Raw genomic sequence first — 13,960 nt, 5'->3', positions numbered from 1 at the left:
TTCTATAATTATATGCCATGTATGATATATTTTTGGAAAGAGGAAGAAACTAGTTATAGCATAAAAATGTAATCATGACGATATATTTTTTCTATAAAATTATAAAAAATTGATTTTCTTTTGTTTTAATTTTAATTGCTTACATACTAACACTTACATGATAATGCTGAGTCATCAAATGATCATATTCACGTTTTCATATCACTACACGATTGCCAAATACATTCACTTATATTTTCACACATTTAACACAACGTATTTCACTATGAATAATAACAAATCTCCATTATTCACAAACAAGAAAAAAAGCGCCATTTTGCGTCTTCCGCACTGAAAAGTTGAGACACTTTTTCACTGAGTATTCTTCAAATATCCCTAAAACCAATATCATAAACGTATTCTACGTAAAATTTCCAGTAATATACGTCTCAATTATCACTCATCTAATTATTCCTCTCGGCATAATTCACAATCCAAATATTCGTTGAACAAGACAAATGTCACAAACTATGGCCGATGACGCAACTCAATCAATGATTCACTTTTTTTTTTTATTTTGTGGTTTTAGTCTTTATTGCCAGCGTCGGAGTCGTACCGATTCGAATTAAAAATGTATAAGGCATAGACAAATATTTTTTATACTGGAAACATTCACTTGTAAGCAGCTACAGGTGACCTTCAAAGTCATTGGCCGCGTTATGAACAGTCGTTGTTACACAGGACGCTACAGTACAGTTTTAGTTATGAGCAACCGCCTGTTCATAGGACGCGTCACGGGTTAAAAGGATTAATGTTAGGCCTATAACTAAAAAAGGCATTAATAAATTTAGGAATAATATTAATAAAAACCTGCCCGTACTAAATGATCAATCCTATCCTAATAGTCCTTGTGAAATGTTTAAAAATCTTTTTAATTTAGTACATAAAGAATTTGAAAAAATATTTAAAGTTAAATCTTTAAATATTACCAAGGATTTACCATTTAGTAAATGGGCGACAGCTAGTATACATAGGTGCAGGAACATTCTTTATGAATTATATGGTATGAAGCAATATAATAAAGACCCATCTTTTCTTAGTTATGTTAGAAATTACTCAAAAATTTTTAAAAAAGTTTGTTTCACCGCAAAGCGTTTGTATATCAAAGAAAAAATACGCGACTCTGATAATAAAGTTAAAACAGTTTGGTCAATTATTAATGGTGAAATGGGTAAAAGCAAATCAAGTAATACCATAAAACTTGTAAATAATGACAGGGTTATTGACAAAAGTGCTGATGTTGCGCTTGCTTTTGAAGAATTCTTCAGTAGTGTCCCTGCTACTATTACTAATAGTTTAAATTCGTCTTCAGCACTTGCAGAGACCTTTTTGAGGGACCATGTTGCGGAGTGCAGTACATTATTTGAATTACGACACGTAACTGCTAATGATATTGTTACTGCCTTTAAGACGCTTAATCTTAAAAATACTTGTGATCTTTGGGGAATGTCCGTAAATTTAGTTAATAATATAATAGAAAATATTGCGATAAATTTAGCTTCCATATTTAATAAGTGTTGTGACTATGGTACATTTCCTAATTTACTAAAGCTTAGTAAAGTTATACCTTTATTTAAGAAGGGCGATCAAGAAGACTGTAACAATTATAGACCTATCTCTATTTTACCAACATTAAGTAAGGTATTCGAGAAGTTAATATTAAACCAATTGAGTAGTCATTTTGCAAATAATAATTTACTGCACACCAAACAGTTTGGTTTCACAAAGGGGCGCTCAACCACAGATGCTGGAGTTGCACTTCTAACACATATATATAAGGCATGGGAAAACTCAAAAAATGCTCTAGGGATATTTTGTGACCTCTCCAAGGCATTTGACTGCGTTGAACATTGTACTTTGTTACGTAAACTTAATCACTATGGAATTAAAGGAAAAGCCCAGAACCTCATAGCGTCATACCTGCATGATAGGATACAGACTGTAGTTGTTAATGGAGAACGTTCTAGCGGTGCGTCAATTAACATTGGTGTTCCACAGGGGTCAATTTTAGGTCCCTTCTTGTTCTTGGTATATATCAATGATCTTCCCTATTATTTGCAGGATAGGTGTGAAATAGTTCTGTTTGCAGATGATACCTCATTAATTTTTAATGTGGATAGGCATGACCCAAATGTTGACGAAGTGAACAGTGCTCTTTTACACATATCTGAATGGTTTACTGCCAATAATTTATTATTAAATGCCAAAAAAACCACTTGTGTTGAATTTTTACTTCCTAATGTAAAAAAGTTGAACAGAGATATTACCTTGAACGGGGAGGTATTGCATCCTACTGAGTCTACTGTATTTCTAGGGTTAACATTGGACGAGAAACTACAGTGGGGAGCCCATGTCAACACCGCTGCAGGTAAGCTCAGTTCTGCTGCATATGCAGTCCGAAAAATAAGGCATCTCACCGATGAAGATACGGCCAGATTGGTTTATTTCAGCTACTTTCATAGCATTATGTCCTATGGAATTCTACTGTGGGGCAGGGCTGCAGATATAGAAACTATATTTATCTTACAGAAAAGAGCCATTCGCTCTATATATAATTTACGTGCTCGGGACTCACTAAGAGATCATTTTAAGAATACTGGTATCCTTACTGTACCATCACAGTATATATTTAATAATATTTTGCATGTACACAAAAGCTCTGACTTACACACAAGAGTAGGAGATAGACACGATTATGGCACAAGGAACAAGAATAGAATTGAAATGCCATTTTTCCGATTAGCTAAAGTTAAAAATTCATTTATGGGTCAAGGTATACGCTTATACAATAGAATTCCTCATAATATTAAAGAGTTTAGTAGTACTAAATTTAAAACTTACATAAAAAATGTACTAGTTCAGAGAGCGTACTACAGTATTCAGGAATATATGGACGATAAAGACCCATGGAGGGTTGTCGCGTAAAAACCACAGGACAGTTCTTTGGCATATTATGTAGTTAGGTAGATATAAGTTACATATTATGTAAATTTATTGACATTATTTAAAAGAGCAACTATGGAGTTTCTTGCCGATTCTTCTCCATAGATACTGCTTTCCGAATCGGTGGTAAATGTTAAAATACTATGTAATGACGATTCGAAAGTGCTACTAAATAGTAGTCTAATTGAATAAATGAATGTTTGAGTTTGAGTTTGAGTTTGAGTTTAAAGCAAATCCAAAGGTATATTAGCAACGAGACTATTTTTAATCTGTGACTTTATCTTTTTAATCCACAAGCATTTTGCAACGTACTGTATGTTGTTTTGTACTTAGCCAGTTTTGATTAAAAAATGCCTCGTGTACTTTTTTATTAAAACTTTGAGCACTTTCAAGGGTTTAATTCAATGACCTATAGGGTTTTTGAGGGTCGAGAGATCTTGTGCTTATTGAAGAACTGAAATTTCATATAAAATTATATTATTTATTTGGGATAAAAATCTAGTAAAAATCTAAGCCAATGTGGTATATAAATTTAATATTTAGTTTTAAAGCATTGTAATGCTTAATAAATGATAATATATTGGTATTGCAAAAAGATGTCGGTTCGACTCTCGCGACGTGGTCTTTTTTTTATATTACTAAAAAACTTATTTTACAATATTTTGTTATTGTATTCAAAGGTTCTTGACCTTACGTATTTGCAAAGAAAACATCACATTAAGTTAATCTTTCGTAAAAGTAAAATAAATTGTGTCTCTACGCTCCATTACCATGTGCATACTTAATTTCCACTTTATAACATTTCAAATACATTAAGGTATGAAATATCATCATTTCGTGCACTCTGAATCACAGATAATATATTAATAGGTACTATCAACTATACTACTACAGTACCTACCTATAATACTACAGTTCTCTGTGCTGTCTGACTGTCTTCTTCTATTAGAATTCGATTTATTTTTTTATTAAATAGCCGAAGTTTTTGTTGCTAGGTTTTTTCTGTAACTCAAGTATTCGTTTATTTATAACAAGTAAACTAACAGTTACGTTTGAATAAAAATTCTAAAGAATACAGTACTATGTACAATAATTATTGTATTAGGAATACTAAACATACAATAGATATTGTGATAATTTAAAAGGAGAAGTAAGAAATTGAATATATTTTGGCGGTCGCTGTTGTGATTAAAATTAACAACATAGCCAATTAGATTAAAAAAAACACACACACAATTTGCAATAAGGAAACTAAAAATACACCTACCTGCTATAAAAAGTTCCGTGTCCCTTATCTATCATGGAATAATGCACATAACAAATCGATTTTACTTCAAGTAAGTAGGTTACAAACAAAGCCTCAATAGATCGAAATCTTTATCCATTACGAATAGGGCCTCATAAGCTTTATTATTGAGGCAAATTGGAATTTAATCATTGGAGACAAATATACTACAAGTAAACTTGCAAGCTGCAACATGGTTCAAACAGGAAATCTTTTTTAGATATTATGTACCTACCTAGCATTTTTAATGTTAAAAAAATAATCATATTTGCAGACGCAATAATATAGTAGAGTCATTTTAATAGGCTATATTTGACAGTTCAACAGAATTCAACAACGTAACCTAGTAACGACGGCATAGAATAATATATTATTTCCTTTTGTTAGAACTGCACATTTGCTTATTTTTTTTTTAAATTACGATTACAAAGAATCATAAAAATACAACAAGCAGACGAACCCGCGTTAATACAAGTATTTCTAGAGCTTATAAGTTATTGCTACATAAGTTACATCAGTACCAAGTATCATATCCACCGCGTAAGAGAATAATAAACCACCTAACATTTTTACAAACTGTCGCGTGTTAAATCTTGGATATAAATGTAATTCCAAATACCTGACCCATATGTTCTTAACAGACAAGGTGTCAATTCCAAGTTATGAAAATCTGGCTCACGTACAACGCCTACAGACGTACATCTGTGAGATTTATTGCTCTATCCGTTATTCAGTGGGACGTGCTCTAACGGACGGATCAAAGCCCCAAGTATTGTTTTAACAGGGACGGATTTGACGTTGGGAATTAGGGACTTTGAATAACGCTTTGTAATTGTAAAGACAAATTTACAAAACGCTTCAGCAACCTTCGATTTATTCATCGTAATTTGTTTGGAAGCATTTGAAACGTAATGGAAATTACCACCGTTTTGGAAAGACGTTTCTAGAAAGAGTATTCATACTCTTTGTAGAAATTTATTGCGTTATTTGTTATTTAGTAGTGGAACGTGCTCTAACGGACGGATCAAAGTATTGTTTTAACAGGGATGGATTTCATGTTGGGAAATTAGGAAGATTGTGAACGATATTGATGAATCATGTTTTTGTATCATCAAAATAAACTCAAAGTCGTAGATGAGTATCTATTGTATAAAATATACTTCTTTAATAGGACTTTTAAAACATCATATTATATGGAAATTATTAACCACCACTTCGGAATCTAGTTTCTACAAAGAAGAGCTGGTAAATGTTTGTATTAGTAGCAAAAGATTCAACGATGGTAATAGTTGATCGTAAAAATAAGAGTAACAAATTCATAGTACAAGATCATTTAAGAACTAAAGGTCAAGTGTATTTTAACTTTGTAATAAAATTATAATGTAAAAAGCAATTTTTAAGAGAGAGAGTCACATATCTAAGATAACCTATCTATAAATAAGAGATACCAATTCATCAGTTCTTGACATTTTAAACTAAGATTAAGATTCATAGAAGGGCTTTTGAGTGATATAGAGCTTATAAAATTATTACAGAATTTTCTTATAAACCAGTAAATATATAAAAAAAAATAGGTACCTATTATCTATATCAATGTTAATATAGAGTTCTAAGCAGTTCATATAAAATATGGATTCTCTTCAGAATAACATCCAGAGGAATAAAATATATTTGAATACGTGCATTGTATAATATCGCCATATTTTATGAGCTTTTCATCGTAAATTAACTGAGATGTTACATTATTATGTAAAATTAAGATATTAACATAATTATGTATAATAACGATATTTATTATCTGCATGTAAATACAGGAGAATTTGATCAGTAATTTTTAACTAAAAGCGCACAAAACATAGAACAATTTTTCAGTATGCTCCTGTATATTTACCTAAAAACTTTTGGATTCATAAATAATAACCATTTCGACCAGTTTTGATATACAGAAAGGTTTAAAATAGCTTAATATAACAGAGAAAAGCATAATACGAACAAATCTAAGGTTTCTTCTAGTAAAGGTAAAAGGACACAGGTCTAAACACATTAAACTTCTTTATTACACTATAAAGCGGTAGGTGTAAATTTTAAATGAGCTAAAGAGTGTTTTACATTACGTTAAGAGAGGCCATAAATATTGTGTTATATTGCACTATCCCATGTTCTCAGATGTTTCGAAATATGAGTTTGAAATTAGTAATTATTTGAACATAAGTTGATTTAACTGGGAATCTTTACTACCTTTAAAGCTGAATGTAATGACGATTCGAAAGTGCTACTAAATAGTAGTCTAATTGAATAAATGAATGTTTGAGTTTGAGTTTGAGTTTTGAAGAGTTTGTTTGTTGGTTTGCTTTAACGCGATAATCTCAGGAGCAGTACCTCCGTTTTAAAGAATTCTTTCAGTGTTAGATAGCCCATTTATTGAGGAAGGCTATAATATATCTTCACGTCAGAGCAAGGCGGGTTAAATCGCGGGGCACAGCTAGTATAATTTTTAGTAGCACTCTTAAGTCTTACTAACGAAATGTTAGCCCTTATATCATTTGGTAACAAAAGAACAATGTTGTTATTTTAAGCAAAAATTTATTTAAATATTGTCAAGTCCGGCCCTGTTTACCACTTTACACTTTGATGTATGGAGTATCAACTGAGGGATAAGTGCTACAATACACTATTTACCTTACTATTTTGTTTCCAAGTTTTAGTGTTTTGCTGTGTAGGTACCTACAATGTAGCATTTTATTATACCTTATGACCTTACTTTGTATCTTTGTGATATTGAATTAGATCATCCTAGAAATTTGTTGTTTCATTTCTCTTTTAGTTTATGTCATTTTTTATTTTAGCGAATAGATATGTATAAACAGATATGTGTGCTAAATTTCATTGTAATCGGTTCAGTAGTTTTTACGTGAAGTAACAAACATCCATACATCCATACATCCATACATCCATACTTACAAACTTTCGCCTTTTATTATTATTTATAATAGTATTAAGATTAGGATAGGATTAAGCTCTCCATGTGATCTGATATTTTCGTGAAAATTTAAGCTAAATTTTATGTGTGATTTGAGCTTTTTGTGAATTAGCTTTAAATATGTCACTAACTTTCCGACCGCAGCAATTGTCTAGTCATAGTAAAAACACGTACAGTTTCCGTTCCCCTGGAATTTCCCAGATAAACCTATCCTTTGTCCTATTTCACGTCTCTATCCATATTTTTAGTGCCAAATTTCATCCAAGTCTGTTCAGTGGTAGGCGCGAGGACAAACCGACAGACAGACAGAGTTACTTTCGCATTAATATTAAGTATTATTACAGATTAAAAAGAAGTTAGTATAGAAAATTATCTCGTTTTAAGGATCACGTCAACCGAGCTTAAAAATTGTATTTCACATTTTATTTCCCGACAATATTAGAATGGAATTTGCATCATCAATCAAGTCTTAAGCGATTTTACCCGTTTTAAATTTATTAAAAAAGGCTTTTAGATTTAGATTGATAAATGAATACAAGAATATGACGTAAGTATTTATATCGTAACTTATAATCAGAAGTCGCGAATTGGTTAACCACTGACTCGCTTTAGATAATAAAGACGTCTGTACTTTGTTTGTTAAATTTATTCGATTCTGTTTTATGTATTCATTAATGTGTGCCACATTTCATTTGATTTCATACTTCTTCGTTCGCGTAATTTTCGTCAAAAATACAATGTTTGCTCCATCTATCAATACATGTATGTATTGATAGATACTTCTCAACTATAAATATAACTCAAACATTATTACTAGTATAATTTAAACTTAAGAACTCCAGTTTATACACGATCGATACCACACCATTATAGCAGCGATGCAATACAGCTTGTACCGGCTTCATTACAGACACGAAAATAGCATAATTAATGAAGCAGTAAATTATCGTGATAGGATTAATAAAATCGAGAATTTGATAGCTTCATATTTGCGGTAAGTTTTCGTGTAAATTCACGAGAGCTTAGCAGTTTTAGGTATTATTAGGCTATTATAAATAAGCATTTTGACAGCCAGAAGCTTTATAAACTTGAGATTGTCTTTTAATGTGTAATTGCACGCCTCATAAGCGAAGCGTTGAGGTGGGTACTACTGTCACTTCGCGCAAAACAATTGATTTTTCAAACTTAAAATGTCTTTATGTATCATACATTGCACTTGTAAGATAATACATACACACACATATTAAGAAAAAACACTATTTTTAACGTTCATGATATTTTTGATGTCATTTTTGTTATTTAAACTAGTTAAAAAACAGTTTAAAAAAGTTCTGTCTTGGACGTCCGTGTGTCTGTATGTGCGGATCCATTTTCTTGTGAACACGATAGCGACCGAAATACTTTACTAATCGAGTCTTTTTTTTCTCTTACGCTTGAGTATGCTCAGGAATAGAACCCTTTCATTTCTCAGGGTCTGATTCGATGTGGTTTAATTGTTATTAAATAAACAAAAATAATAATTAATAAATATTTATTAAAAAAAAATTATGAGGCGTGCACTTTTGGATTTTCCAAATTATTTTTATATTTATGGATCGATGAAAGACGTATTAGAATATTAGAATAGAACATGTGAACCATTGAATAGAATTGTCTTTCTAATTGTCGCTCATAATCAATTCATAACAATAATGGCCTGCGCAGACGAGGGATTTTAGTCCGGAAATAGAATACTTACAAATGTATCGAGTAACGCAAACGAGGGATTATTAGAATAGTTCTGTGTTATTAAAAACCGCGTACAAAAAGTCCCTCGAATAACCGCGGACTTAGGGAGCCACTTAAAAAAAAAGGCGATAAATGGAATCAACGTTCAAATTTAAATTTATCAAGTTAACTTAATATTCTATCTAATCATATTATAATTTAGTTTTTAAATCGAAATCCATCACACATGGTGCATAAAATGAACATTATCATTAAATTTATGGCAAAGCAGTTTACATTTTATATCTCTTTAGGCTTTATTACTTTCTTCCAACTCATATCATAAAAAGTTTGTGAGGATGGTTGTTTGTTACTCTTGTACACAAAAACAAAGAGAACTGTATTGAAATTCGGTGTAGTGAAAAAGTATAGTTTTTAGATTAGATTATGTAATACATATTTTAAAATAATTTATTCAAAAAATATCTTGTGGCTTAGTCCGGTTTCTCCTAAAACATATTATAAACTAAAACCTTTTGAGAAAGGTTTTAGTTAACCACTATAACCACAGACATACAGCAGCAAGCGACTTTGTTTATACTATAGTAGTGATAAGTTAACGAATGATTACTTCAATCAAAGAATCTAATCCAATCTTTCTCTCCCAAAAAACGGCATTTAGGCCAATTTTCCTCTTTCTTTTCCTCCAATTAAGCTAATGTATAAATAATTACGCTGGTTTATTTCAGTCAATACGCTTCATATAGAATCTATATATCTTTATAATCTACTAGCCGTGCATCACGGTTTTACCCGCAGTGTTCCACTCCTGTTGGTCTTAGCGTGATGATATTATATTATATCCTTCCTCGATAAATGGGCTATCAAACAACGAAAGATTTTTTTTAAATCGGACCAGTAATTCCCGAGATTAGCGCGTTCAAACAAACAAACTCTTCAGCTTTATAATATTAAGTATAGATATTATAGATAACATATAAATATGTTCTTGAACTCGAAGAACATTTATATAAAATCGATATAAGAAGTGAAAGCACTTAGACTCCTCAAGGTTGATTTATTTTCTCTTATAAATTTTGAGTGGCGAATAAATATTTTCTAGGGCATATAAAAGCTCTGAAGTGGTGTGGTTTGTAAAGTAGTGATATCAATTCCAATAAGACGTTTTTGAGATAAATTTACGAAGATAGTACTTAATGAATAAATATCTGTACCTACTACAGATATATAACACTATACTATTCTCTACTAATATTATAAATGCGAAAATAACTTGTTTTTTTTGTCTCTACTTTAAGACTAAACCTGGTTTGAATTTTAAGAAATATAGTTCAAGACCAGAAATGAGACTACAGATAATTTTTATAATGGATATCGATGTGAACGGGAACAATGCGTATTTTCTTCGTCTACGCGGGCGAAGCTGCGGGCGGAAAGCTAGTTTATAATTATTTCAGTCCTCACCATCAGTTCAAATCTTATTTTCACTTTTGGTCCAGATTTTTAAAAGGGATTGGTCATCTTTAGCATACATAATACTCTAATTATATTACCTTCAAAAATTATGAATATCCTAGCTATATATCTATTGCAGCGAAAACTACAAATGTTTCGTTTAGGAATTAGTGTAATATATTTACAAATACAAGTATAGTTTCTATACCTTCTCTCTAATCCTATAAGCCTATAATTCTACTTATAACATTTAGCTAATAAACTTGTCTACGAAGCCTAAAGTTTTTCACTTACCGACTTCCTGTTTCCAAGTTACTAAAGAATGAAAGAAAAATATTAATTAAATACTCAAAAGAGAATTTAAAAAATTGACATAGAATATAGGTACAATTTTAAGCTATTGCATAGCTTTCATCTCAGACTGAGCGCGGCGACCGAATGTAAAAATTCTGTAACGAAAAATCTAACACCTCCCACTCCAACCGGCACAGCGATGCGATGCTATGCAATAGCTTTACCGCGGCAGTCCTCGAGTGCCACACGTATTTTTAAGCTATTGCATAGCTTCTATCGCGGGCCTTGAGCGCGGGGACCGAATCTAGAAATTCCGCAACGAAAAAAACCTCACGCTCCCCACTCCGACGGGCACGGAGGTGTGGCTTGAAGGCATAGCATGCAATAGCTTTACCGCGGCAGTCCCCGAGTGCCACACGTCTTTTTTTTTATTTTCAAAATTTAAATTTATCTAATATCGGGATGTGCTGAAAATATAAATTTTAATAAACACAGATTTTCAACGGTTCTGAATTGACTTTTGCACGTATATTTTCCAATATTATAAGGAAAATTAGCATACCAATATCTTGTTAACCTGTCTATAAATAAGACAAAGAAATACGTATATTATTATAGAAGTAAGAAAATAGAATTTCTCAGAAGCTTGACGAAAATAAAACATTATAGAAATTGGTTTGAAAAACTGCAAGAGCGCTCTTAATTCTTCGCATAATAACTTTTCAATACCTTTGTCTTTATTCTATACTATTATATTATATTATCTGTGCCTTTATAGTCTGTATAATATTTTCTTTATTAGCATTGTGGCACGAGCTCAAGCGTTGAATTGTGTCATAATTAAAACCAAGCTGAAACTTATACAGAAATAAATTAAAAACAAAGTTGATAGTTATTTTCAAACTTTCTGATAATCCGTCAGTGCTATTATTACTTTTAAAAAAGTGTTTACATATTTTTTAATTTATCGATGACTAGCATTCCGTCCACAGCTTCGTCCGCTTTGTCTAAAATGCAATAAATGATATACTAAAATCTTCCTCTTGAATCACTCTATCCATTAAAAAAACGCATCAAAATCCGTTGCGTAGTTTTAAAGATTTATGCATACATAGGGACAGAGAAGGCGATTTTGTTTTATACTATGTAGTGATAAGAGCTGTTATTTGTAGTTATTGGTATTTAGACTAATACTTTATGATTTATGTTTTAACAAACATAGTTTTATTTTTATGAGAGAATGAATGAATTGAATTTTGTAGTAAATAAAAAAGATATAAATAAATGTGTGACAATATTTGACTTGAGAATAACTGTTGTCGTAAATTATATTGTGTTTTCACGCTGAAACAGCGAAATTGATGGTAGTATTATTGGAATGTTCTATGTCACATAATAGAGAGCAATTTAGTATTCTTTCTTTCGCAAAATGAAACAAGACAATTCTTGTTGCATTTTACGAGTGTCGTTAAATGTTGACAATAAATGTTGCTGGTCTTTTATTTCTTTAGTTATTTGTACTTATAAAATAAAAAGTTTTAAATTTAGTCTCTAAGTTAAGTTTTTTTATATGTGTCGGCGAAAGGTGTAGAATGTGGATCTATTTTCAAGCTGTGGGCGTTGCGTTGGGTAATCGAGCAAAGAAACACCTCTAACTCAAACATTTCTTTATTTACCACCGATTCGGAATGCAGTATCTACAGAGAAGAACCGGCAAGAAACTCCATAGTTGCTCTTTTAAATCATGTCAGTTTTACAATACAGTCATTTCTAATACAATTACTTGGTATTACAATATTATGACCACTAATAAAATAAATATCACAAATAAGTTATAGTAAGCTCGTAATAGATGTGCACTCGGCAACGGTCGGCGAACGAATGACCCGAGTCGTGCGCGCGCGCTGATTTATATCGGTTCGCCGTTCGTTATTTTTTAAAGCTTCGACGGTGGCGCCGTCACGGCCATTCTGACATACGCTCGTCCTCGAGCGACTTCTGAGCACCTGGGAACAAGACAATTAAAACAATGTGCTAGTCCGGAAATCTCTCCAGATTTCCCTCCAGCGTGCCAGTCCGGAAATCTCTCCAGATTTCCCTCCAGCGTGCCAGTCCGGAAATCTCTCCAGATTTCCCTCCAGCGTGCCAGTCCGGAAATCTCTCCAGATTTCCCTCCAGCGTGCCAGTCCGGAAATCTCTCCAGATTTCCCTCTAGCGTGCCAGTCCGGAAATCTCTCCAGATTTCCCTCTAGCGTGCTAGACCGGATCTGCAATCCCTATAGCCGAGTTATTGGACCGGACTCCCTTCAATAACTCGCTCTCTCTTTTTTTTTGCACCATTCTTTTTGCTCTCCTTTTTTTTAAATCATTCTTTTTGCATCATTTTTTTGCATCATTCTTTTGCATCATTCTTTTTGCATCATTCTTTTTGCATCATTTTTTTTTTGCATAATTTTTTTTAAGGATTATTTTTTTTCCTTTTCTTTTTTTTTTTACACAACAATATTAAATCCAAACTCACGACTCTCTCCACTCTCTCCACTCCTCGGCCATACTGACAATCGTACGTCCTCGTACGTCCCTTCTTGTTTTACAGCACTACGGTATTTCATCCCGGGATTAGACAACTATACCGCTCGGCCATACTGACCTTACAGAACACCAACAACATCCACATAACATAGACACGACGCTCGCTCACCACAAATGAAGGCTCAACTACCGTGGACTGCAACCCAGATAGCACACACAATTCCTGCAATGAAATCATTACCGTTACAACAATCCACGTTACAAACTTTTACTTTACACAAGTTATCTCCGATACAGTCATACTTGCGTCCTCGTACGCCATAATATCTCACACTACATTACTACGATAATTCATTTTCATTTAATTTTTTTTTGTCAAAATAACATCCATCCTGCCTCAGCCTACACTGCCCCGATCCTACTGACCGGTCAGAACACACATGTTTTATCCTGGACCTCATGCCAGATAGCATATCACTTTCTTCTAATAAACGACATTACCGTAATAATATTGGAATATAACGTAAATGTGTGTTGTGTGGACACAACACACATTTACTTCGTACAGCGTACGAGTAAACAGATGTCAGTATGCTACTGGTCAACTATGAAAACTGAAAACAGAGTGTTGCCGCAGCAAATCAGTAAAACGGTACGCGACCGTATCCTCAACGTTTGCGCTGCGTCATCGTGGCATCATGCGT

General features: G+C 32.6%; 1 protein-coding gene across 1 annotated transcript in view; it reads right to left on the bottom strand.

The window, feature by feature from the left end:
* LOC149897488 (uncharacterized) overlaps positions 1-13,277 on the bottom strand; it is a 28,369-nt gene extending 15,092 nt beyond the window's left edge. Inside the window, exon 1 of the mRNA XM_090116514.1 lies at positions 13,246-13,277. Within this exon, the coding sequence (XP_089972640.1) occupies positions 13,246-13,277 (32 nt within the window). The remainder of the gene's footprint in view (positions 1-13,245) is intronic.
* Between the last annotated feature and the right edge of the window lie 683 nt (positions 13,278-13,960).

The sequence above is a fragment of the Colias eurytheme genome, chromosome 25, assembly GCF_061535395.1.
Source record: "Colias eurytheme isolate Ceu_HAF_F1 chromosome 25, ilColEury1 Martin Lab GWU primary, whole genome shotgun sequence".
NCBI lineage: Eukaryota > Metazoa > Arthropoda > Insecta > Lepidoptera > Pieridae > Colias > Colias eurytheme.
The sequence above is the reverse complement of the archived record's forward strand: the minus strand, read 5'-3'. Positions and strand labels throughout refer to the sequence as shown.